This window comes from Eulemur rufifrons, chromosome 7, assembly GCF_041146395.1.
Source record: "Eulemur rufifrons isolate Redbay chromosome 7, OSU_ERuf_1, whole genome shotgun sequence".
NCBI lineage: Eukaryota > Metazoa > Chordata > Mammalia > Primates > Lemuridae > Eulemur > Eulemur rufifrons.
In genome coordinates, this window is record NC_090989.1 from 123,991,211 (window position 1) to 124,017,508 (window position 26,298).

The 26,298-nt window shown below is 39.6% G+C and overlaps 1 protein-coding gene across 3 annotated transcripts in view; it reads right to left on the reverse strand.

Annotated features, from left to right (window-relative positions):
- Positions 1 to 26,298, reverse strand: part of NEK11 (NIMA related kinase 11) — a 249,295-nt gene that overhangs the window by 48,059 nt on the left and 174,938 nt on the right. For 2 of the 3 annotated variants that reach the window (XM_069473252.1, XM_069473250.1), the window contains 2 exons: positions 21,723 to 21,783; positions 3,742 to 3,838 (listed from right to left, as the gene is read on the reverse strand). In XM_069473252.1, coding sequence (XP_069329353.1) covers positions 3,742 to 3,838; positions 21,723 to 21,783 — 158 coding nt within the window. The remainder of the gene's footprint in view (positions 1 to 3,741; positions 3,839 to 21,722; positions 21,784 to 26,298) is intronic. The other variant, XM_069473251.1, reaches the window with a different exon arrangement.

The following is a 26,298-nucleotide window of genomic DNA, read 5'->3' on the forward strand; positions in this document are numbered from 1 at the left end:
TGTTACTATATGACCACTCTGGTATAAGCAGGACTTGAAAACAGTAAGTTATCTAAACATATTAAACAGCTTTAGGTTTGGATAATTTTCAGCATTTTTTTCTCTTTTGCTTTCAAACATTAGCCTGGATGATGATGCACTGTGTGGCAAGAACAATATAAATGCAAATCAACTGAAAAATAATTCTTGCTAAACTTTCCTAACTATTCAACCAGCACCTATATATATGTATATATACCTATATTTATATATAGGTATATGTGTGTGTATATATATAGTGTGTGTGCATATATATATGAAGTGGATTTTAGAGAGAAGTTTCTAAGTTGGAACACCTACAGTAGGGGTCAGCAAACTATACAGCCCACAAGTCAAATCTGGCCTACCACCTGTTTTTGTATCTCCTGGAAGCTAAAGAATTGTTTTTACATTTTTAAATGGCTGAAAAAAATTTTTTAAAAATAATATTTTGTGATACCTGAAAATCATATGAAATTCAAACTTCAGCCCCCAAATAATCTTTTATTGAAGCACAGCCATGCACATTTATTCACATATTATCTATGGCTGCTTTTGTGATACAACAGTAGAATTGAGTAATTGTGACAGAAACGGTATGTCCTGCAGAGCCTAAAATATTTACTATCTAGTCCTTTACAAAGAAAGTTTACCAACCTTATTCTAGAGACATGGTTTGTACAGAAGAAGTTAGGCTAAGAGACTGGGTGTCTCTTCTTTGTCACGAATTCTGTAACAGGAGCTTTCAATGGAGATTCAGGCCTTTTCAACTGAGCTTTTGCCTGTTCCATTCACCACTGCATGTAGGAAAGTATTTTTGTGGAGAACAAGTGGAACAGCATCTGCTATGGTTTGAATGTTTGTGTCCCCTTCAGAACTCATCTTGAAACTTGGTCCCCAGTGCAAAGGTATTAAGAGGTGGGACCTTTTAGGAGGTGATTAAGCATTCATGGAGGGATTAATGAACTTACAAAAGGGTTGGAGGGAACTAGCTAGGCCCCTTTTGCTCTTCAGTCACTTCCGCCATGTGAGCACACAGCATTCAAGATGTCATGTTGGAAGCAGACCAGACCCTCACCGGACACTGAATCTTCCAATACCTTGATCTTAGACTTCTCAGCCTCCATAATGGTGAGTACTATGTTGATACTGTTTATAAATTACCCAGTGTCAGGTATTTTGTTAGAGCAGCAAAAAATGAACTAAGACCAAAATTGGTGCCAAGGAGTAGGGTGTTGCTATAACAAATACCTAAAAATGTGGAAGGAGCTCTGGAACTGGATAATAAATAGAGAGTGGACTGTAAAGGGCATTCCGGTGAGGATTCAAAAGAAGGGGAGAGCTGCAGAGAAAGCCTCAGGCTTCTTAGAGATTATCTACATGGTCGTGAACAGAAGGTTTGCATACATATATATGGACAGTAAAGACTATTCTGATGTGGTCTCAGATGGAAATGAGAAATATGTTATTGGAAACTGGAGCAAAGTCCATCCTTGTTGTGAAGTGGCAAAGAACTTAGGTGAACTATGTCTGTGTCTTAGTGCTTTGTGGAAGGCAGAACATGTCAATGATGAACTAGGATATTTGGTGGAAAAAATCTCTAAGCAAAGTGTTGAGAGTGTTGCATGGCTTCTCTTGACTGCTTATAGTAAAATGCAAGAAGAAAGAAATGAATTAAAAATAATTAATAATCAAAAGGGAAGCAGAACTTTAAAGATTTGTAAATTCTCAGCCTGCCCATATAAAGAATACAAAAGCATCTTTGGGAGAGCAAATCAAGGATGTGGTCAAGTGAATGTTTGATAAGGAGATTAGCATGGGTAGAAGAAAGCCACATACTATTCATCAAGCTAATGGAAGAATGACCCCATAGACATTTCAGAGATTTTTGAGGCTGCTACTCCTATCACAGGCCCTGAGTGCCAGGGCCTTGAGGGTAGAATGGTTTCAAAGGAGAGACCCAGGAAGCCCATGGGATCTTGGGGCTTGCTGCCCAGCATCACCTCAAGTTTCTGCTCCATGCATTCGAGTGCAGTGCTCCTTGGCCACCCAAGGAGCTGTGGCTCAAGGGGGCCCAGGTGTGGCTAGGGCTGCCACTCTAGACAGAGTAAGTGGTAAACCTTGGCAGCATCTGCACAGTGCCAACTCTGCAGGTGCACAGAATAGAAGACTTGTGGAGACATGGCTACTTCCACTTATATTTCCAAGGATGATTCAGGGAGTCTCAGGGTTCAAGCAGAGAACTGCCACAGGGGTGGGACCATCACAGACAGTCTGTACAAAGGCAATGACTAATGGAGCTGTGAAAGCACGGCCACCCCTAGAATGCAAGAACTGTAGAGTCACCAGCATACAACTCCAGCCTGGGAGAGCCACAGGCACAAGACTCTAACCCATGAAAGCTGTGGTGTGGGCTGTGCCCAACAAAGCTCTGGGGGTGGTGTTGCCCAGAGCCTTGGGCATCCAACTCCCACTCCAGTGTGTCTGGAAGGCAGGACATGGAGTCAAACAAGATTATTCTCAAGCCTCAAGATTTAATGTTGTTTGCCTTGTTGGGTTTTGGACTTACTTGGGAGCAGCTACCCCTTTCTTCTTTCCTAATTCTTCCTTTTGAAAGGGGAATATCTATCCTATGACTGTCCCACTACTGTATTTTAGAAGTACATAATAGCCTTTGACTTCACAGGCTCACAGCTGGAGGAGGAATTTGCCTCAGGATGAATCACACCTTTGATTCTCACCCACATATGATTTAGATGATATTTAGATAAGATTTTGGACTTCAGACTTTTGAGTTGATGCTGGAACTAGTTAAAAGACTTTGGGGGCTATTGGGATGGAATGAATGTATTTTGTATATGAGGACATAAATTTTGGAAGGCCAGGGGCAGAATACTATGGTTTAAATGTTTATGTCCCTTCAAAATTCATATGTTGAAACTTAATTTCCAATATAATAGTATTAAGAGGTTGGGCCTTTAGGAGGTTGTCTTAGTCTATTTTCTGCTGTTTTGACAGAATACCACAGGCTTGGCAATTTATAAAAGAAAAGAGATTTATTTGGCTCATGTTCCTGGAGGCTGGGAAGTCCAAAAATACGGAGCTGGTATCTGGTGAGGGCTTCATGCTACATTTTCCCATAGTGGAAGGGCAGAAGGGATCACATGGTGAGTGAGCACACAAGACAAAGAGAAACTGGGGGCCAAATTTACCTATCAGGAGATGACAGCCTTAATCCATTCATGAGGGCTGAGCCTTTATGGCCTAATCATCTTTTAAAAGCTCCACTTCTTAATACTGTTACAATGGCAGTTAAATTTCCAATACATGAACTTTGGGTACATATTCAAACCATAGCAGAGGTGATTAGGTCATGAGGTCTCCTCCCTCCTGAATAGAATTAAGGCCCTTATAAAAGAGGCTTCACATAGTGTTCATCTCTTTTCACCCTTCTGCCTTCCACTATGTGAGGATGCAGTAAAAAGGCACTATCTTAGAAGCAGAAAGCAGCCCTCACTAGACCCAGAAACTACTCGTTCCTTGATCTTGGACTTCTCAGCCTTCAGAACTATGAGAAATAAATTTATGATTTTTATGAATTACCCAGCTTCAGGTGTTTTGTTATAGGAGCACAAATGGACTAAGATAGCGTCACGTCTAGATCACCCACTTGGTATGTTCCAACACTGCACCCTCCTAGGGGTCAAGCAACATGTTACTTACTCCCTCATGCGTTTCATCTTGGTCTCAGCCACCACACTGTTGAAAACTGTTGGTCCTGGAGATATGTCTGTGACTGTACTGGTGATGGTCCTTGTGTCTGAAAATCAATGCACAGCCCTTACTGTCTTCATCAGCACTACCGCAACTTCCAGGCAACATCCAAGGGCAATCAGAAAACAGAAGCTAATCCATGTTTGTCACATGGTAATGCTACATTAATTAGAGATGAATTCAATTATAACATGTACATTAAGAAGATTTATTCCAAATGACAAGATTATTTACAGTTTTAATATGTACAAGGAATTTCAGGACCAAGCCTCTCTCAAAAAGGATTGTTTAAAAATAACACCATTATTTAGAAGATGAGCTGTTTATATCAGAAAACTCAGGGGGAAGTGTATCTACAGAAAAACAAATACTCTTAGGGGGATTTTGGCCATTCTCTTTCAGCAGGTGGGAATATGTGTTTAAATGACTAGGAATTTTTCTAATAAGCTTAGTTTTCCCTTTATCTTAATCTCATACCTGAGCATTAGTTTTTTTTGCAATGGAAAGCAGAATGCTGACCAGGGGTCATATCTGCAGCTTTAATCCCCAGCAGAATTGAGCAGAAGGCCAAAGTTGGGTTCAGAAGGTAAAGAGTTGGTAATGAAAGCTGTGGTGTTACAAAATCTGCTGAGTGAGCTACATTTTTTACTGAAATACCCTGGAGGTCTTTATGAAACATGTTGAAACTGAAGGGAAAGAAATAGTTTATTAACTGAAACAACACTGGTTCCCATTAAGAAGCTAAAATTGGCCCATCAGCAACAGTTCAGGGTAATTCATAGAGCTGGATTTACAATTTGGCCCTTGGGCTGCCTTTTCTTCCCTGTGCATTTCCTTGGATCTCCCACAAGGTGCCTCAAACCTGTCAGTAAAAAACTTTGCCCACTCTAATACTTATTTATAAATTATATCCATCTATTTGCTATGTGAGACAGAAGGCACTCATGCTGTGAAATTCCCGGTCTCTCCTCAATGTATCTCATACAACATGTTACTGTCTGACTTAGGGATCATCCAGAGAAGCGAGGTCCAATTCCCATTTTACATATTACTAAAGTTTTATTGCTTATATTTTTAAATTTGAAAAACCAAATGCAAATTCTAATATATTTCATTTCTTTTGCACTGCCCCTTAGGGCACGCATCCCACTTTGAACTTCTTGCTCTTATAGATATCATTGAGATGAATATTCTCCTGCTTAACTCTTTGCAAAAATCTCTTATCTCTCCTCAGGTTAGATACCTAGTCATGGAGTTACTGGATGGACAGGTACAAACTTTGTAAAGAGCCCATTACAAATAAACAACCTGCCCTTCCTAGTACATCACAGTTGTGCCTCCATGTTAAAGACACAAGTACCAGTGACTGGTTGCTCCCCTCTCTCTCCTGGAGATGACCCCTTCCACACCTGCAGAGAAAACCTGCCTCGGCCCTCACTGCCATTGGACACCAGCCTTACGTCAGCTCCCACCCTCCCACCTTCCCATCAGCTTTGGCCAGGACAGACCTTCCTCAGGGAAGGCTTGAGGACTGGGCAGGAGGAAGGCACAGGGGTTCAATTCATATTCATGTTGGTTGCTTTTTGCAATCATTTTGCTCAGAACCTGAAAAGTTACTAAAACAACCACCACCACACTATGCCAAGTAACTCACTTGCCACCTCAAAAATCAGTTCTGCCGAGAATAAAATGTAGGTGCTCCTTTCCCATCTTTTCCAGAGAGAGCTGGCAAGTCCCGAAGGCTTATGCAAATAAAGGTCAAAGCAATTTCCAGGAGAGCTGCAATTTATTTTAAGCTGGCCACTGTTCCCCTCAATAAGGCTCTCAGCATTGCCAGGAAAGATGCTAAGTCTTGAGCTCAAGGGTAGAAAACAGGGCAAATATAATTTCAAGCAACAGGGTTGGCAAATCTTGGTGCTCAGATTCTTTTTTCAGTGTTTCTTACTGGCCAGTATTTTTTTCCTTCTCCATCCCACCTTCCAACATGAATAGCAGTTCCTTTATGTAAAAACAATAAAAAAAAATCATGATAAAAACAATTGGGACTAGAATCATAGACATCATCTAATAAATAGGTCATTAAATCCCAGAGTGTGTTTTAATCCATTGCTTCTCAATGCCGATTCTGCTTTAGTAGGTCGAGGTAGGGCCTGAGATTCTGCATTTCTAATAAGTTTCCAGCTGATACCAATGCTGCTGGTCTTGAGACCACCCTTTGAGCAGTAAGGTTCTACACAGGCCAGCTACATAATTTGTGGGGCCCAGTGCTAAATGACAATGCAGGAACCCTGTTCAGGAAACAAGAGAAAAGCTGTTTTCTTCTGCAGTCCCTCTCTGGACCTGTCATGATTTTTTTTATTGGATATTTAATGTCACTTTCCCTCTGGTATTAGGATAGATACTCTCAAGGGGAGTGCCAGACACTCATGAGGGTGTGGGGTGTCCTACTTGACCTCAACCCTTCCCCCCCATGCCCAGGCCTCCACTGGGGATGGAGGGTGGCAGTGGTCACAGGGTGGGGGTGGGGAATGGGTGGCAGAGGACCCTCTCAAGGAGGTGGCTGGAGGCAAGACAGCACATGAGCAAGGCTTTAAGTCCCGGGCATGTGTTCCCTTGTCCCATCAGATTTCACTCATAAAACACAAATTCAAAGATAAAATTTCATTAAACCACAAGTGTAGGGCTCCTTCCTGAACCTGGGCCCTGTGTCACCACACTGATTACATACCCATGAAGACCTGGTTCCAGAGCTGTGCTTTCTTAAGGGTTTTGTTAAAAAATAGATGAACCCTTAATCCCCACGTTGATTTTTTTAAATTTAATTTTCCCTTTATTAAAATGCTAGCAAACCAAATCTACCAACATAAAAAAGGATTATATATCTTTTCCTCTAAGATCAGGAATGAAACAAAAACTTCTTCTCTTGCCATTTTTATTTAACATTGTACTAGAGGTTATAACTAGGGAAATTAGGCAAAAAAAAAAAAAAAAAAAGAAATAAAAAGGAATTCATATTGAAAAGGAAGAAGTAAAATTATCTCTATCTGCAGACATTATGATTTTATATATAGAAAATTCTAAAATAGGCCTATTCAGATTTTCTATTTCTTCTTGAGTCAGTTTCAGTAATTTGTTTCTTTCTAGAAATTTTTCCATTTCATCTAAGTTATCTGATTTGCTGGTATACTATTGTTCATAGACACCCTCATAATCCTTTTATATCTTTAAGGTTAGTAAAATGTCCCCTCTTTCATTCCTGACTTACTAATTTGAAGCTTCTCTCTTATTTTCTTGATGAACATAGCTAAAGTTTGCCAATTTTGTTGATCTTTTCAAAGAACCAATTTTTTGTTTAATTGATGTCTTCTACTGTTTTTCTATTCTTTATTTCATTTATTTCCACTCAAGTCTTTATTATTTCCTCCCTTCTCCTTGCTTGGGGTTTAATTTGCTCATCTTTTCATAGTTCCTTAAAGCATATATTTTATATGCTCAATGAGTGGGAGTTAAAATCAAAGGCAATATAAATAGTAGCTGTGATCCTTAACCCATAAAAAGCTTGCAGCCAATTGAAAGAGACAGGATATCTACACAGATAATCTCCAGAAATACTACTGAGTACATATACATAAGATACTATGCTATGTATGGAGCATACAAAGAGGTATAATGAGGTCTCTGGAAAAGCACTAGCCTTCAAGTTAGGGGACCACAGTTATTGCTTTAGTTCTGCTCTCAGGCCTCCTCCCCAGGCCTCAGTGTTCTCATTTTATATTTAAGTAGTTTCATTAGGCTGAGGGCCTTTGCTCAGTTCTAATATTCTGTGATCTGGTATGAGGCATAGATCCGGGGCATTGAGCTTCCTTGGAAAGACAGTATCTATACTAACAAAGATAAAGAGCAATCAAGGAGACAAATGCTTAAGAAACAAATGGAGCAACAGTAAATGTTACAAGCATTATATAATGTCAGGCAAAATCGTCCTGAAGTTTCTTTTCTCACCTGTGAAGTAGAAAATGATGAGGATTATAATACTTGACACTACTGCCATGGGGATGTTTTGACAATGAGATGAAAACAAAATGATATGAAGAGGCATTAAGCAACTAGAAGCAGTGTTTCTTAAGAGTGCAAAGTACAGCTCATAACAATAATATCGTCAGGATTCCTCCCACTTCTATGGTCTGTCACCAGCAGAGCTACTTTCCCTGAAGGAGTGACAGCTTGATGATTCTGACATTTAACCAGCAGAGAGAGATTCTTCTCTCATTTCTTCTAAAATTTCCTTTTACTCATTTCAGTTGCTGGATGAATGACCTTAATCATAAAACAAAACCCTGTATTTGCCCTCCCTGCTAAACATCCCGTCATGTGGGTAATAAAGAGCTGATGCAGGGACTGCAGGGGTGGATATTTTGGCAAACAAGATCTCACTTAAGCACCTGGGACATTGCTTACTCAGGAATCCTTGCAGACACTGCTCTTAGTGCACTGCATATTCAGAATGCTTCTCACCTACTCTCCTTTAGCCCTCCTCTTGCTCTCCATTTCCTAAGGAATAGTCAGGAAATAGCAGCCTCTAGACAGACACAACTCTTTGCCCAATTATTTGCCTAGGCCAGAGGTCAGCAAACTTTTATTCTGTAAAGGGACAGGTAGTAAATATTTTAGACTTTATAGATCATACAAGTTCTGTCACAACTACTTAACTCTGCTGTAGTAACATGAAACAGCCAAAGGAAATAGGTAAATGAATGAGCACGGCTGTGTTCCAGTAAAATTTTATTTACAAAAACAGGCAGTGAGCTGGATTTGGCCTGTACGCCATAGTTTGCTGACCACTGGCTTAAATGATGGAGAATCATCATGATTCCAAGCTGGAGGTGACCACAGAACAACTCCAGGTGAAGAGACTTTTTTTTACAGGTGGAGAGATTGAAGCCAACAGAGACTGTATGACCTGCCCAAGGTCACAGAGCTAGAAGGAGAAGGGGCAGTGCCAGGACTAGAACTGTGATTTCCTGACTCCCAAATGAGTGCTTTTTCTAATCCCCTACAGAAGTGCCACATTCAAACAGGGGTTTTCATGTGCTGATTTTAAAAAATCTGGAGATCATCAGACAAAACACCTCCTCCAAAATGTTGAAATTTAGAGAGATTATTACATCTGCTATCTCATTTCTTCACCTCTCCAGAAGACAGCACCATGGCTTATTATGGGAGGGACTGTAAGTGAGCAGGGCATTGCAACAGCTGTTCCACTGTGCTGAGGGGCTTAGCTGACCCAACCATGGCAAAGATTTTTCCTTGAACTTTTCCTGTGATGATAGTGGACATCAGAATAGCAAAAAAAGTTGCCTAAGGATCTGCAAAGCAGGCTGGTCTCTGTCTTCATGACGTTACCCAACACCCGAGGGATGGAGATGCACTGCCTAGAACCTCCTTCAGTGAAGGATTTGCTACTCTAGCTGTTGAAAGTGTTGCAGACAGACAGGCTCCAGCTGCAGCCCCTTCAGGAACTGCTTCAGCTGCAGAAAGCTGCCTCACCCAAGGCCATGCCCTTCTAAGTAGCCACATTTAATGACTGATCATGGTAGAGGTAGAAATCTTGACCATTTTAACCTATGGGTCCACAGCTCCCTCTGGGTTTGGCTAAGGCTCATGGGGCCTGCATCACTGCTCAACTTCTCCCTCTGCCTTATCCTGAATCCTTCCCCTTCATCCACAGGGGTCAATCCCAAGGGCATTCCTGCATAAATGTCCTGCCCACCCAACTCTGTGTCAGAGACTGCTTCCTAGAAAACCCAGCCCAAAAAACTGGCTCCTGGGGTTAAAGGGAATAGGGCTGGGGGCATGGAGATGGTAGTCTTGCTTCCTCTAACAAGTTGAGTATTTGAGAAGAGCAATAATAGAAATGACTATATGACCATTCCTACCACTTCGTGCTCATCTCCAGCTCAGAGTATTGTTTCAGAGAATTGTTTTTAATGGTACAGGGCAGAAACCACCACTTAAGGAAGTTGTTGTCAACCTGTAGCAGCAGCTGTGTCAAAGCCAAACCACATCAGGAGGCTGGAGAAGAAAAGCGAACAGGAGGAAAGGGAGGAAGAAGGTCCAGGAGAGAACAACCTCAAATGCTTTCTAGTAGGAGGGAGCTGGGGTATACTGGGATGAGTAAGTAAGCTGGCTTACAGGACCTGGGGGTTTGAGTCCCGATTCTGAGACGTTCAGTAAATTACAAAATTGTGACTCAGTTTCTTCATTCATATTAAAAAAATCTACTGTCTAATGTTCAAGTAAAGCTTAAATGCAATGATACGTATAAAAGTGCATTACTCACCATCAAATTGGTATTAGCTGATTAATACTTAAGTGCACATTTAGTAGTAACATTCATCTGCTGTTGCGCAGATGGGAGCGGGGAGGAGGGGAGGGGTATATAAACACCTAATGGGTGCGGTGCGCACGGTCTGGGGGATAGACATGCTTGAAGCTCTGACTCGGGTGGGGCAAAGGCAATATATGTAACCTAAACATTTGTACCCCTATAATATGCTGAAGTACAAAAAAAAGGGTGCATTAGTGTTGGTAAAGGCCCAGGGCAAATTTATGTTGTCTCCCTCATCCCCATAATGTCCACCACACTGCTTTGCATGGGGCAGCTTCTCAGTAAATCAATAGCACCCCACTGCCAACACTAAAATTTAACAGCTGGAAAAAAGGGGATCAGCTTGAAGAGGTAAAGATAGTACTTAGAGGGGAGATGATAAATACCAGAAGATAGGAAATAAACTGTCTATTTTTACCACATGGTTATTTCACACTACAAATCGTCAACTGAATTTTATAGAAAATTAAAAACAAAAAGAGTTCAGGAGTTTGAAAATTTTTGTTTCTTTTTCAATATAGCAGAAGAGCCCTTTAAAAATAGCACATATCAGTAAAAAGAAGAGGAAGTACCTGTTTTGGGATTGACATACAGCAATTAAATGTGGTACAGGTTAAAAAGAGATTTGTGGAAACCAGCCCCTAACTCTTGCACATGTGCTTTCGCCATGGACACAGTAATCAATGTTTTGGGAGCTTAGTTATACTAGTCCGCCAACGTGGAGAATCTTAGCTTTAAAAACAAAACCTGCTTTTCTGTAACAGTAGGTTGGACTGGCTTCAAGACTGATTAAAATATTCATGGTAAGTGTATCAGTACTTTTCCCTCTTTTAGTTGAAAGGAATCATGTATCATTTATGTTCACTGCACACAAATTAGAAAACACAGAAAGTGTAAGCCATTCAGAGAAAACCATTATTAGCACTTTGGTATTTCCAGATTGTATGTGTATATGTTTGCATGTGTGTATAAATCAACTATTGTTTTATACACTTCATTAGTTTACAACTCCTTTCATGCCAATCAATGGATATGCAACTACACCATCATTTTAATAAGCTGTAAAGAACTTTTGTTCTAGAATATAGTGTAAGCTCTATTGCTAGGTATTTATTTTGAGCCCAGTTTTTCACTATTATAAACAAGAGCATTCTTGTATGTTCATCTTCACAACGCTGATTGTTTTCTTTTTTGAGATGGGGTCTTTCTATATTATCCAGGCTGGTCTTGAACTCCTGGCTGCAGGTGATGCCCCTGCCTCAGTCTCCCAAGTAGCTGGGACTACAGGTGCATGCCACCATGCCCGGCTCTGATTATTTCTTTAAGATAAATTCCTAGACGTAGAATTGCTGGGCCAAAAGTATTTTATTCTTTTAGGTTAGGCATAATCTACATGTTGAGAGAAAACCTTTTTCTATGTGGTAAATAACATTCTCTTCAGTGGGATCATAAATATTAAAAATCGAATATGCAGCAGTTTTGTTAAAAACTTGGTTCAATTTATTAAAATTTATCAAAAATAAGCACTTTCTCCTTAAAGTCTTAGCTGGAAATGAAAGCACTTCCTTCTCTGATTTCCTATCCCAGTGGTTCCCAAAGTGTGGTCTGTGGACCAGCAGCATTAGCAACACCAGAAACTTGTTAGGAATGCATATTCTTGGGCTCCAGCACAAACCTATTAAATTGGAATCTCTGAAGGTGGGTGGGCCCAGTGATGTGGAGATTCTCATGCTTGCTAGAGTTTGAGAACCACTGGCCTAGCCCATGCTACTGCCCCACCCTTCTGGGTGCGCATTATGTCCTGCCTGGAGTTCTAGCCACATGGATGGCCACCTGTGCTGTGTGCAGTCAGATGCACCTAGGAGCATTACTGAGCTGCTGCTGGGGCAGAGATGGATGTCTCCATGTCTGTGCTCCTACCACCTCTCCTAAGCTGAATGGTGTGGACTTCTGGAGTCTCAGCAAGGCAGATCCAGAGCCAAGTGTTTTGCTTTCCAAGCAGGCACTCCACGTAGTCCAGCACCAGCTGCCGCTGCTGTGGTCCTCTATTTGGGTGAGAACACAGGACAGGCTCTCACTTTTTATTCAAGTGTCAATCCTATCCTGACAATTGTTCTGTGAAACACATAGCTCCTTCTATAGTCATCAACACAGAAGACAAATTAAAAAATAATTATCTTTCATAATCTACCCTTAGCTTCTGTGACAGTCAAAAGAGATATGTTTCCACAAGTCACTGCAAGAGCCATATCTCCCTTCCACATCTGTAGGCATTTTTAAAGTTCTACCCTTATAATAAGAAAGTTCATTACTAAAGAAAATTTGTAATTTTTGGCCTTACATTCTCCTTTCCCTTATTAGGGGATCTCCCACTTTTTGAGACACAGCCTGGCTCCCACTAAAGCTGCAAATGCCAAAGACGAACTTCCAGCCTTCGTGATGCTAGAGTATAGGAACATTAGCCTCTGCTAATGAGACACTTCTTCCCCTGACTTTCTATCAGAAGTTGGTAATGAGGAGCAGTAGAGACACATGGAGTCCATCCAGGCAGGGGTGGGGCAGGAACAGCCACAGGTAGGTTCCCAAGGTAGCAATGATGGCCAGTCTAGCAACTGTGCCCAGTGTCCAACATTAGTAGCCCTGAAGACACCCAAGCAGCTCCATGGAGAGGTCCATGTGGAGGGGAACTAAGGCCAGCTGTGTGCGTGAGCCACTTGGGAAATGTATCCTCCAGCCCCAGTCATGCCTTCACGTGACTGTGGCCCTGGCTGATGTCTAACTGCAAACTCCTAAGTGACTCTGAGCTATAACCACACAGCCAAGCCATTCCTGAATTCATGATTCACAGAAACCGTGAGAGATAATAATGATTATTATTGTTTTCAGCCAATAAGTTTTAGGGAAATTTGTAATGCAGCCATAGATAAACAATATAGGTACTAAGCTTTTATAGAAGGTCAGGATAAGTAACAAATACATGAAAAAATATTTGTTTACCTTACAATCAGTTTTGAAATCATAATATTGTTATATGGTCTCTGTAGAAGGTCTACATTATACTATGTTTTTAGAAATTAATATTAAAAAAAAACTTTCAACAAATTTTTAATATCTTTTAAAAAATTCAAAATTTTGCCTTTATTGACACATAATAATTGTCCATAATTATGGGGCACAGTGTGGTGTTTTGATATATGTATACACTGTACAAAAATCAAATCAGGGAATTTAGGATATCTATCACCTCATATATTTATCATTTGTGGTGAGAACATTAAAAATTCTTCCTTCTAGCTATTTTGAAATATACAGTACAATGTTGCTAACCATAATCACCCTACTGGGCAACAGAATACTCAAACTTATTCATTCTATCTAACTGTAACTGTCTGTACCATTGATCAATCCTTCCTCATCCTCCTCTCCTCTCTCCCCTCCCCAGCCTCTGGAGACAAGTTAAATTCAACAGGGTTTATTTGAGCAAAGAATGATTTGTGAATCAGGCAGCCTTCAGAACCAGAAGAGGTTCAGAGAATTCTAATCTGTAATGCGGGCAGGCAGCATTATAGATAGAAAATGGAAGTGAAGTACAGAAACCGCTTGATTGGTTGTTATAGCTGGGTGTTTGCCTTATTTGGACATGGCCTGATACGTTGGCAGCCCAGCGAAGGCTTTACAGAGGAGTGGAAGGCTTGTAATTCCATACTTGTGAGGGCAGGGCAAGGTTATGTTCACTGTAATGTTCTCAGATGCTAACACATAGCATGGCACAGAGTATTTTTTCAATAATCATTTAATGATTGAATAGAAAGACAGAGTTGCCAAGTGGACAGGATAGGGACATTTTCTCTAGAAAAGATCAAGCAGTGTGAAAGCTCAGAGGTGTGAAATAACTGAGTATATTCATGGAACTGTGAAGAAGTTTGGTGCTACTGGGATGTAAAGTGTGAGGAAAGGATTGGTGAACCTGGATGTACAGGGCTAAGGCCATGGAAAATTTTGTGCGCCAGGTTAGGACTTTGAATCTTACACTGTAGGTTAAGATACCATTGGTTTTTAAGCACGATCAGAAAAGGTCACCTTTAGCAAACAAGGAGAATGCTCTGGAAGGAGTGACTTGACATGGAGAACTGGCTACGGGCTGTCATTGCACAGACAACAGGTGTTAATAGAGTAACTATTCAGGATCATCACTACTTAGTAAGAAAGACAGAAGATAACCTCTGTCTTCATTTTCATCAAACTTTTTAGCAAGGGAAATTCTGTCTTCATATTTTTTAGTATCTACATTATGAGCCAAGGCAACATATGAAGTTCAACATTTTAAATGTTTGGGAAATTAGCTGTACTTCTAGAGAGAAGTCATCAGCAGAAGGATACATGTCCTTGGTAAACCGTATTTATCAAAAGGCTTTGTACATCCAAATTGGATGTTGTTACAGAAGTAATTAGAATTTCACAGATGCTCCAAAACCTCTCTACCCATTAAGATTCCTTTAGTGTGTTGATATGTCTGATCAGTTTGGCTTTTTGAAAATTGTCAGCCCTCAATTCTTCCATAGAACTTTGGTAATAGCTATTTAATCTCTACTGAACAGTATGACTGATACAGACCAGGGAAGGCATCAGGGCTGCTGCATGACTTAGAAACTTCCTTTGCTTAAGCTCTTCAAACACTAAGCCATTAGGTGTAGGGATGGATGAGTGACAGCCATTTAACCTTGCACTATTGTGTTTTCCACCTCGACAGAAAAGAATTTCTCGTAATAATTAGAGCAATTTCAACATAGTGTTTTATCCTTGGTTACTGACACATTGAAACTACTATCATTTGGAGGACAGGAGAGATATTTTGGATCATTAACCACTTGGATCATTTCCATATGGATGAATAATACATATTTGCCATTATTCCTTCTGCTTGTTTCTTATAGAAATTTAAGTTTCTACAGCTTATTTAAAACTCAAAATACAACAGATTCAGAATAAGTGGCAATTTACAGAGAACCTGCTACATGTCTGCTACCTTGCCAGACACCTTCATTTGATAGATGTGTAGCAACGGGGAAGGGGCACGGGAAAGACTTTGTAATATAAACAAACCCCTATAACAATATCATGAATTATTCTTATAAGTATACTTTTAGCAAAGAACATTCTGTATATTCCTATTATCTAGAAAAAGGTTCCAGTAATCAAGTCTACGTAGCTAAAAGAGAAACTTAGCAATCATTAAGTCATTTAATACTCATGCTTTCTGGTTTCACTGAAGTTAATATAATTTGCAGAAGGAATGCTGTACGTTGTACCTGGGGTGTACCCCAGCACACAGCCAACACACACGTACCTGTTCACAGTGTGTATTGTACTCATCACAGTGCCTGTAATTATCTGCCTCCCTCTCTAGACCGGGGACTTACTAAGAGAGGGATCTTGTTTTCTTCAACACTCTGTGACATCTGGCTTATTATATAAGCTTTACAAACATTTGTAGGGAAGAAAGAAAGGGAAAAGAAATAGAGGATACAAATTTTAACTATGGACACTGGCCACATTCTTGGCCATCCCCCATGCCCTCATTTCTGGCCCTTTCTGTTCCCTTTTAATTTCTTCCCTCCTTTTTTCTCCTAGTTCTGTCTAGAATCATTCAATCTCCTGTTCATGACTGCCCTTGCTTCTTATATCCCATGGGAAATTTTGAGGGGAATTCAGAGCTTTGTAAATGAGGTGCCTCCATTTGGAACAATTTGTCCTCCATAGAAAAAGCACCTAGTGGGTGTTCCTTGGTATAGTTACAAAGCTTTTCCCTGTTTTGTCCAGTACTCCACATCATGCCTGGAACCATGTTTCAAATGAGTCTCCACATCCAACTCCTTATGCAATGTTTTGAACCTGCCAGACCTCTCTAAATGTCTGATGCAAATGCTGAAGATCAGGCTGGAACACAAGTTCCAAGGAAGCTCATAACTCTTACACGCAGTGCCAGATAGCCCATCACACGCTCACAGGGCCACAAAAGCAGAGGGAAAAGTCTAGAAAGAAGATTATTTCATTTTAGTTTATAAATAAGTTATTTATAATTTTAAGAAATAAAGTTTTTATTTTGTACTTTAGTATTATTTTGTTTGAATTATACATTGGAGTGGCCATGCACAATAATAATTTCAGGACTTGATCTGGGTGCGATGGCTCACCTGCAATCCTAGCACTTTGGGAGGCCGAGGCCAAGGCCAGAGGATCACTTGAGGCCAGGAGTTCAAGACCAGCTTGAACAACATAGTGAGACACCCCTCCCACGATAATTTTTTAAAAAATTAGCCAGGCATGCTGGTGTGTGCCTGTGGTCCCGGCTACTCAGGAGGCCGATGCAGGAGGATTGCTTGGGCCCAGGAGTTTGAGGTTGCAGTGAGCTATGATGACACCACTGCACTGCAACCTGGGCTATAGAGAGCGAGCCTGTCTCAGAAAAAAAAAAAAAAAAAATTCAGGGCTTAAGGACTTTAAAACCACAGTTCTCACGAACCTGGAGCATCAACATCATGTAGGAAGTTGTTAGAAATACAAATTCTTGGCCACACACCAGACGTGATTTTAAGCCCTCTAAGTGATTCTGATTCATGCTCAAGCTCCACTATAACCTTGATGCTGTAGAGGAAACTAACACACTGAACTCGGAATGCAAAAGGGCATCCTCTAATTCAGGGTCTATTGAAGCTATACAAATGCTAACTCATTTCTCTGGTCCACTCACCTGTGATGTAGGAAACAAAAATTTCACTGCCCCTGTTTTAAATAGAAATCAAATTAAATCTGGGGTCAGGGATGGTGTCAAACCACTGCATACAACATTTTCAGGACTGAAAAGTTAAAACTTGCTTGGTCCAAATCACCAGAAAAGATATTGTTGTTCTTTCTTCTCTTGTTAAGAGTTAGGAATAGCTCCTAAGGACTTTTGTGGAAGACACTTAACATCTTGACATGCTCAACGGGCAACTGGGCATTACCAAAATGCACAGGCTGATGCTGAACGTAAAGCCTAGCTCAATTCACAGAGGTTTCATTTTTAAGTGACAAGGCTTACACTCTGACATATTTAAGCTTCAATTGTCCCTGGATCTTGTTAACATGCTGACATATATTAACAACCACGATGATTAATAAGCTCTATTATTGGAGCTGGTGAGTCTCCCAAAAGTGTAATTAGAGCAAAGCAGATACCAGCTACCTGAGCAATCTCAGCCCCTCAGCCCCTATAGGACCATATGAGGAGATTGTCTTCATGGTTTCCATGCAATGGCAGGGAAGGATTTGGGGTTCTGAAAGCAGTGAGGGTCCTGCCATGAGTTCTCTCTCCGGACAGGTACTTCAAAAGCATGTGCTCCCATCATCTCAGTGTCTGCAGCCATAATCAAAAGACACCTTCCATGTGAGCAGCAGCGTTAGTGAGACTCCACTGCCCTGGTGGCATAAGAGGTCATCACAGTCCCAAGAGGCAGTGGAAGGGTTAAGGGGCTTCCTGTCTTGTACGGTTTTAGGCAGCAAGCACTTTAGCAGTTCACATGGAGTCAGCACGGGAAGTCCTATGAATCATCCCAGCAGGTGCTAGGATGTAAACAGAGCGGAGGCACCCCAAACTGAAAAACATTCACCTTAGATGAACTTATTCCAAATCTTGCAATCAGACAATCTGAAAAGAAACTATTTTCATTTCAGAGTACATGTAATTTTTTATTTCACAATTTAGCTTTTTTTTAAATTTACAAATTTAGATTTAACTATAATCTTCTCAGCAATCAAGGTGTCCAAAAGTCTTAATCCTGCCTTGATAGTAGGCCCAATATAATAATGGAGTAATTGGGCTCTTTGCTTTCCAATGCTAACCTCCTTAAAAATTGACTTCTAAGAATTCATGTACCTAGTACTTTCTAAAGTCAAACCTTACAATGAAAAAAAAAAAAAAAAAATCAGGTCCATGCCTCACCTCCAAGTTCCACTTTCCAAAGTCACCATGTTCAATTCTTTACTTCTTCTTCTTATTTATTTATTTATTTATTGGTATTTACCTTTGTCTCTCTATGTCACATGTTTATAAAACTATTTTTTATTTTAGACTATCTATGGACTTCCTACTATGTATGGAGAATGTGAATTCTGTTCTTTCTTTCCTCTCTGTTAAATACACACGCACACAAATATTTTCTCACTGTCCATCTTTCCACCATAGTGGAAGATAGATAATTCAATGTTTATATTATTATGACCATGTAAATATTGTACATAACTAAGCCCTTAATGTATGAAGCTTACATTTTCTTTCTTTTATAACTTTTTGTTTTTCCAGGAGTTAATAATTGCTTTGAATTTTTTACTTTTCTTAGTTTTCTGATTGCTTTTCTCTAATTCATTCCTAAACTCTCCAAAGGAACTGAAAACTTCTCTCCTTATGGTCAAATCCAAATGGGTTATCCATTAATTCGATTCTTCCATGGGAGATATTCACTCATTCTCTGGAACTCTCTGACTCATTCCAGTCTAAATGGATTATTCTCCAGCCCTGTTGCCCAGCTATCATCCAGGGACCTTTCTTTACTATCATTCTGGGAAACGCTTTAACTTCTCTCCTATGTTGGATACCCCATACCTAAAGTCCATGTCTTCCTCCTTCTTGATTTAATCCTATCTTTAATCCTATCATGATGCATATCCTCTAGAAACTTCCTAAGAGAAGTCATGGGAGGTAGATATTTTTGAGACCTCATTTTTGAGACTGCATGCCTGAAAATGTCTTTATTCCTCTCCCACACTTGACTGGTGGTTTGGGTAGATAAACAATTATAGGTTCAAACTTTATTGTTGTCTAGCTTTCAGGGATTGTTGAAAAATAAGGCACCATTCTTTCCCTGATACTTTATAAGTGATATGTTTTATTCTCTCTAGATATTTTTCTTATTTATTTGATAAATTTCTCTTTTTCAGTTCTTTTTTCCTAGAATTTCTATAGTTAGATGCTGAAGCACCTGTATTGATCATTTTGGTTTCTTTTTATTAATTATATTCTGGAAATTTTCCTCAATTTTATCTCCCAAATAAATCTTCTACTGAATTTTTTATTTCTTCTATTAAAATTATAATTTCAAGAGCTCTTTCTTATTCAGGGTTTATTTCTTGTTGTTTGTTTGTTTCTTGGAGGTAATATCTTTTAGAATTTTAATAATAATTTTTTAAAGTTTTATTTTCTTTCCTACATTATCTGTTTCCTGAGTCCTTTATTTGTTTTGTTTTTATTTCTCTCTTCTTTGTTAGATCTCCTCATATATATTCTGCCACCTGGCTATATATTTGTGTTTAAATGTGAAACATTAAAAGTCAATTTAAGCTCTTCCTGTGGATTCAGGGATGATTGACTGGTAGGGCTCATTCCCACCATTGTTTTGGGAGAATGTTAATATTCTTAGGATTCTCAGGCTGGTAAATTCTCTCAGAGAGGTATCTTCTCAAAAACCCTTGCTTTTCTGGACGTGAAGGGGGCCTATGCTGTTAGCCAGTGTTTCAGAAGTCAAGCAGGGATGGTGTCTGGGGATTTCATCATTCGACATGCAGACTTTCAATTCATCCCTCTGTTTTCATCACATCACATCGCCCTGCCCTTTGGTGTCCCTGGTACTCCCAAATCCAGAGCCTCCCTGATTCGGTGTCCCCCAAAATCAAATCTACTGTCTTGACTGTAAAGAGAAATCTCTCTATAGTCTGTGCCAGTGGAGGGGAAAGGATTTGGGGTCTCTTGCTTCTTATTCATATTGTCCACTAATTTTTATCTTCACCCATCCTATTTTTATCTTCACCCACGTCCTGCCTTCAGAGGTAATTGAGGCCTCTAAATCCTGGGCCTTTATGAGATTCTGTGGGTTCAGCTGGCTTGCTTCTCCTAGCCTACCACTTACTTTCCCTTCCTTCCCATTTACATCTTAGGCACCTAGCTTTCAGCTTTCTCTGTTTTCTAAATAAGTTATCACTCATCTATCTGCTTTCTATCTTTTCAAGTTCACTAAAGCTTTCATCTGCTCACATTTCCTCTTCTGTTCCCTTTTTTCCCTATAGGTTTATGTCAACTTTATTCCTTTTTTGTTACTTCGGTAGGGACTCAAACAGACATAAGTGTGTACTTTTACTTTATGATTCTAATACTCATTTCTAAAAACAAAAATCATACATTCTGGAAGAGAATTTAGATATCACCTATCTAATCCAGTGTCATATAATTTTTTTTTTTTTTTTGCAGTGGAATCTATCTTTTTCAAGACACAATCTTGAGTAGAAATCTAATTTATAAAGCAGATGAGAGCGAAACTATTTTTGCTGAAGCTGGTAAGGAGCAGAATCTGCATGTAATTTCTCTTAAAAATATTTGGTAAAGGCCTCTTCTGCACCAAACACAGTGTTAGACTCAGGGAAAACAGAGATGAGCAGCACAAACACAGCTTCTGTCCCCACGCTGCACACTACACCCCCCTTGCCCAATTCTGGAGGTTTCTAAGGAACATAGTTTGAAAATTACTGATGTAATTTAACTGAGGTCTAGAGAGGGATAGTTACTTAGTCACAGGAAAGCCTTTCTGGTCTTCAAGTCCTTACTTAGGAGTTAAATGTACTTTAATAAATATTACTGATACGCAGTTAAACAGATCACAGGGTGATAGGAGAGAAAAATCAAAGAATTATGTTATGACTGAGGCTTCCCACATGGAGATGTGGAATAAGCTAGAAAAAGGCTATAAATTGTGCATAGAGCTCCTAATGAAATAGTGAATGTTTGCCCACTTGAAAACTTAATTGTTTATCTTTATTCCTGCCATTCCTTTTGAAGAGATTACTTTTGGTTGTGCAGTTAAAATTTTAAAAATAAAAACTCACAATCAAGCTTAAAAGAAAAAAATCTCAGCCCTTTTCATCTAGGACATGTAAGAATATTCTGTGTGATAGTTTATCAGCTAGTGCTAGAAGTTATCACTGTTGGGCTTCCCAGATTAAAAAAAAAAATACAAGGATCTAAGAAACAAGGTTTTATCCTTGAAGCACAACAATCCCATTTATTGCAACTGACAATGCTAAAGAAATTTCAGCTTTGTTTTTCAGACCAAATCTTTTCAAATAACTGACTAACCTTCAGAATGATGGTCCTTTCAGCTTGACTGAATGCAATCTGCTTCTATAGGACAAGTGAGGTCAGGAGATTCCTTTTTCAGAGACTGTAAAGTCTGTTATTTTATACTGCCCGGTTACCATTTGATCACAAAGGACCACCAAATTTCAATTATTTCATCCTTGGAGATTGAGAGTCACAATAATAATAAGCAATTCCTCTTTGAGTTTCTTGGCCATTGGCCAGACACTCAACTTTTGTTGGCCTTGGTTTCCTTGTTTGTAAAACTAGGAGGCTAGATTGAAATATCTGTAAGATTCCTTCCAAGCTTTCTAATTCCTGGATATTCCGATAGAGTCAGTTGCTGTCACTATATTTTGGAGTCTAAAGAAACTTACTCACCTAGAGAGGTACAACCCAGAACATTTTCCAAACACCTGGCCAAAGCTTCAATATCACTGTCCTGTCAAAACAAGAGAGCAAGATTTACTTTTCTTAGATGCTAAAAGAATACTTAATGACATGGAAAAATGTTCTTGCTACATTTAGGCAAAACAAAACCAAAACCAAAAAATCTGGTTGAAAATTATTTTACAATATAATCCCATTTTTATTTATTTTTTTATTTTCTTTTATTTCAGCATATTATGGGGGTACAAAAGTTTAGGTTACGTATGTTGCCCTTGTCCCCCCCCAACCCCGAATCAGAGCTTCAAGTGTGTCCATCCCCTAGACAGTGCGCATCACACTCATTATGTATGTATACACCCATCCCCTCCGGCACCCACATCTGCCCGACACCCGATCAATGTTATTCCTAAATGTGCTCTTAGGTGATGATCAGCAAAACCAATTTGATGGTGGGTACATGTGGTGCTTATTTTTCCATTCTTGGGATATTTCACTTAGTAGAATGGGTTCCAGCTCTATCCAGGAAAATACAAGAGGTGCTATATCACCATTGTTTCTTATAGCTGAGTAGTACTCCATAGTATACATATACCACATTTTATTAATCCACTCATGTACTGATGGGCACTTGGGTTATTTCCACATCTTTGCAATTGTGAATTGTGCTGCTATAAACATTCAGGTGCAGATGTCTTTTTTTATAGAATGTCTTTTGTTCCTTTGGGTAGATGCCTAGTAACAGGATTGCTGGATTAAATGGTAGTTCTACTTGTATCTCTTTGAGGTATCTCCATATTGCTTTCCACAGAGGTTGCACTAGTTTGCAGTCCCACTAGCAGTGTATGAGTGTTCTGTCTCTTCGCATCCACGCCAAAATGTATTGTTTTGGGACTTTTTGATAAAGGCCATTCTCACTGGGGTTAAGTGATATCTCATTGTGGTTTTGATTTGCATTTCCCTGATGATTAGACATGCTGAGCATTTTTTTATATGTTTGTTGGCCATTCTGTCTGCTTTTGAAAAATTTCTATTCATGTCCATTGCCCACTTTTTGATAGGGTTGTTTGATTTTTTTCTTGCTGATAATCCCATTTTTTTTTTTTTTTTTGAGACAGAGTCTCACTCTGTTGCCCAGGCTAGAGTGAGTGCCGTGGCGTTAGCCTAGCTCACAGCAACCTCAAACTCCTGAGCTCAAGGGATCCTCCTGTCTCAGCCTCCCAAGTAGCTGGGACTACAGGCATGCACCACCATGCCCGGCTAATTTTTTCTATATATATTTTTAGCTGTCCATATAATTTCTTTCTATTTTTAGTAGAGATGGGGTCTCGCTCTTGCTCAGGCTGGTCTTGAACTCCTGAGCTCAAACGATCCGCCCACCTCGGCCTCCCAGAGTGCTAGGATTACAGGCGTGAGCCACCACGCCCGGCCGATAATCCCATTTTTAAAAACAAAAATATCTACATCTATCTATCTATCTATATATCTACATTTCTCTTTCCATTTCAATCCCTAGATCTATTGCTATATCTCTGATAGGAAGAATATATATTAAAAATGTTAACAGTGGTTTTGACTAAAAGATGAGATTATGAGTGATCTATATTTTCTCCTTTGTATACTTATATCTTTTCCAATTTTTTATAACAAATATTACTTATTTAATCTATAAAAACAGTAAATGCTTTTACAATGAAAGAAAAGTTTCATTCAATTTATAATTTATTCAATACAGTAGAAATCAAGTAAATATTTTTTTCCTGGAGAGCATCTCTACTAGCTCTTTGGAAATTTATGGTCTTCAAGAAGTCATAAACCTAAGAATTTCACTCCTCATTTATCTTAATACTCAATAAGAGTCAGATGTCCCCCATGAGGGTTGGGGAATCTCAGAACAGTATTTGATAATAAGTATTATCTTTAATACAAAATAAATACCTGCCCTCCACCAAGTAGGCTTGGAATTATCTAAAACTGGATCCTAACGATCTGGGAAAATAAAACCTCTTAATTATTTTAATGTTTGTGGTTATACTGAAAGAAATTAATTTATAACTCACTTGCTCCATTTTGAAATAAGCAACACATTTCATATTGCAGTAGTTGTCTGTGGATTTTAGAAAAATGTACTATAGTATAATAGGCTACTCCAAAATGTTACATAAATGTGTTGGATTCTATTTTATAACATCTGTTGGGGTTTGAGCAGCCACTTTTTATGCATGTAGTAAAACTGAACATCATTTCATATTCAGAATATATATAAGAGGCAATGATGAGGAAGGCATGCCTGGTCAATGCTGGTCAATGAGGCCAAATCACTAATTAAAGACCTCTGGAACCTAGCCCAGGCAGTTACTAGGCATGGAAACAGAAGAAGACAAAACAGACCCTTTCCTTCTTCTATACCTCTGTGTGCTCCACACTTAACAGGGACAGCCTTGAGTCAGAGAAGAACTCAGCAAAGAGGCATCCTCTGCTGGAAGAAAAGCAAAGTGTACATCAACTTATGCAGGTGACGGCACCAACTAGGGAAGCCCAGGTTCTAAGCCAGGCTCCTCCACTAAGCGTGCTGGCCTAGGGCAGGGGCTTGACCTCCCAGGTCTCAGTTTTTGCATCCACGAAACTAGGGTTATCATAGTCCATGATGGCTGCCATAACAAAATATCATAGACTTGGTAGCTTATAAACAACAGAAATTTATTCCTCACAGTTCTAGAAGCTTGGAAATCCAAGATCAAGACACCAGCAGATTCAGTGTTTGGTGAGGACCTATTTCCTGGTTCATAGATGGCACCTTCTCACTGTGTCCTCACATGATAGAAGAGAACTTTTCTTAGGTCTATTTGATAAGAGCACTAATCCCATTCATGAGCGTGCCTAATCACTTCCCAAAAGGCTCCATCTCCTAATACCATCACACTGGTGATTAGATTTCAACACATGAATTTGAGGGAGATACAAGCATTTAGACTCTAGCAGGGGTTGAATCAGATGATAAAGAGACTTCTAGCTCTAAAACTTCTGGCTAAAGAGCTAGATGGACAGTGAGTGTAATAGATTGTTTTCAAAAATGGCTACAGCAATCCCTCCCACCCCTGTCTTTCTCACATCAAGAGGTAGTGTCTCTTCCTCCACCCCTTGAATCTGAGCTAGCCCTGTAACTTGCTTTGGCCCATAGAATGTGGCAGAAGTGATGCTATGTGACTTCTATAACTAGACCTTAAAAAGTAATTTCCATTTTCACTCTCTTGGAAGCCAACGACCATGTAAAGAAGACTAGGCTATCCTATTGGAGAGATCATATGGTGAGAGGCCTTGGAGCATGAAAGGCCACAGGAAAAAAACAGGGGCCCACAGCCAATAGCCAGCACCAACTGCAGGACATGTAAGCAAGGACATCTTGGACACCCTAGCCAAGTTCCCACCTAAATGCAACCACATGAGTGACTCTAAACAATATTACACGGAGCACAAGAACTGTCTAGTGAGCCCAGGTAAACCCACAGAATCATGGGAAACAACAAATCATTGCTTTAATCCACTAAGTTTTGGTATGTTTTGTTACATAGAAAAAGATAAGGAGACACTAAACAAACTGAGGACACTGACTCTATATTTATGTCCCCAGCACCTAGCACAGCCCCTGGCACATGAAAAATGGTAAATGCACATCTATGCATGGCTCCTCTAGCTTCTTGATTTGCAAGGAAGTGAAACAGAAGAGACGATCAACTCCTTGAGCTATCATTTATCTTCAGTTAGACAGCAGGGCTCTCTGCCACTCAAAGCACATTGCCACTGGAAAGAAAAGTGGAGGAAAAAGCATACTGCTTCTTAATTCTGTAGTCTCAGTCAAAGTCAGTTAACTTCCCTAAGCCTCAGTTTCCTTAACTGTAAAGTGAGGAGAATAATGGCCTCCACCTCATACAGAGTTTTTGTGAGAAAGAAACAAACAAAATAATAAAAAACCTTAGGACAGTGTATGACTCACTGGAAATAATGAATGAATGGAAGAAGAGAGTTGGACAGGATGGGATGAGCTGGGAGAGGGACAGTGACATGGAAGATTAAAGAGTCCCAATCACTGTGCCTGCTACAGAGCATGGAGATTCTCAAAAGGTGTTTGAGTTAAATCAATGCAATACAAACAGCAAGATCCAGAGACAAGACTGTAAGAAGCACTTGGATAGCTGGGACACACTGATTATATCTCTCTAATACAAAGGTTGGGGAACATTGTATAGGATTGTGGGGAGGGCTAATAATATTGAATGAATGAATGAATAAATGAATGAATACTAACTTTTATTTAGGTTTTAATATGTGCCACTGTTTTGTCAATTTACATGTATTAAGATATTTAAACTCTACAAGGTAATGTTATTTTTCTCTCCACTCAACAGTGAGAAAATTGAGGCACAAACAGGTTCCGTAATATGACCAAGGTCACATAACCAGTAAGAGGTGAAATAGACAGTATGTCTCCAGAGCCTGAACTCTTCTTAACCACTACATTACACATACATAGAGTAAAAGGCAGGGCTCCTGACCCAGAGGAGCGCACAAT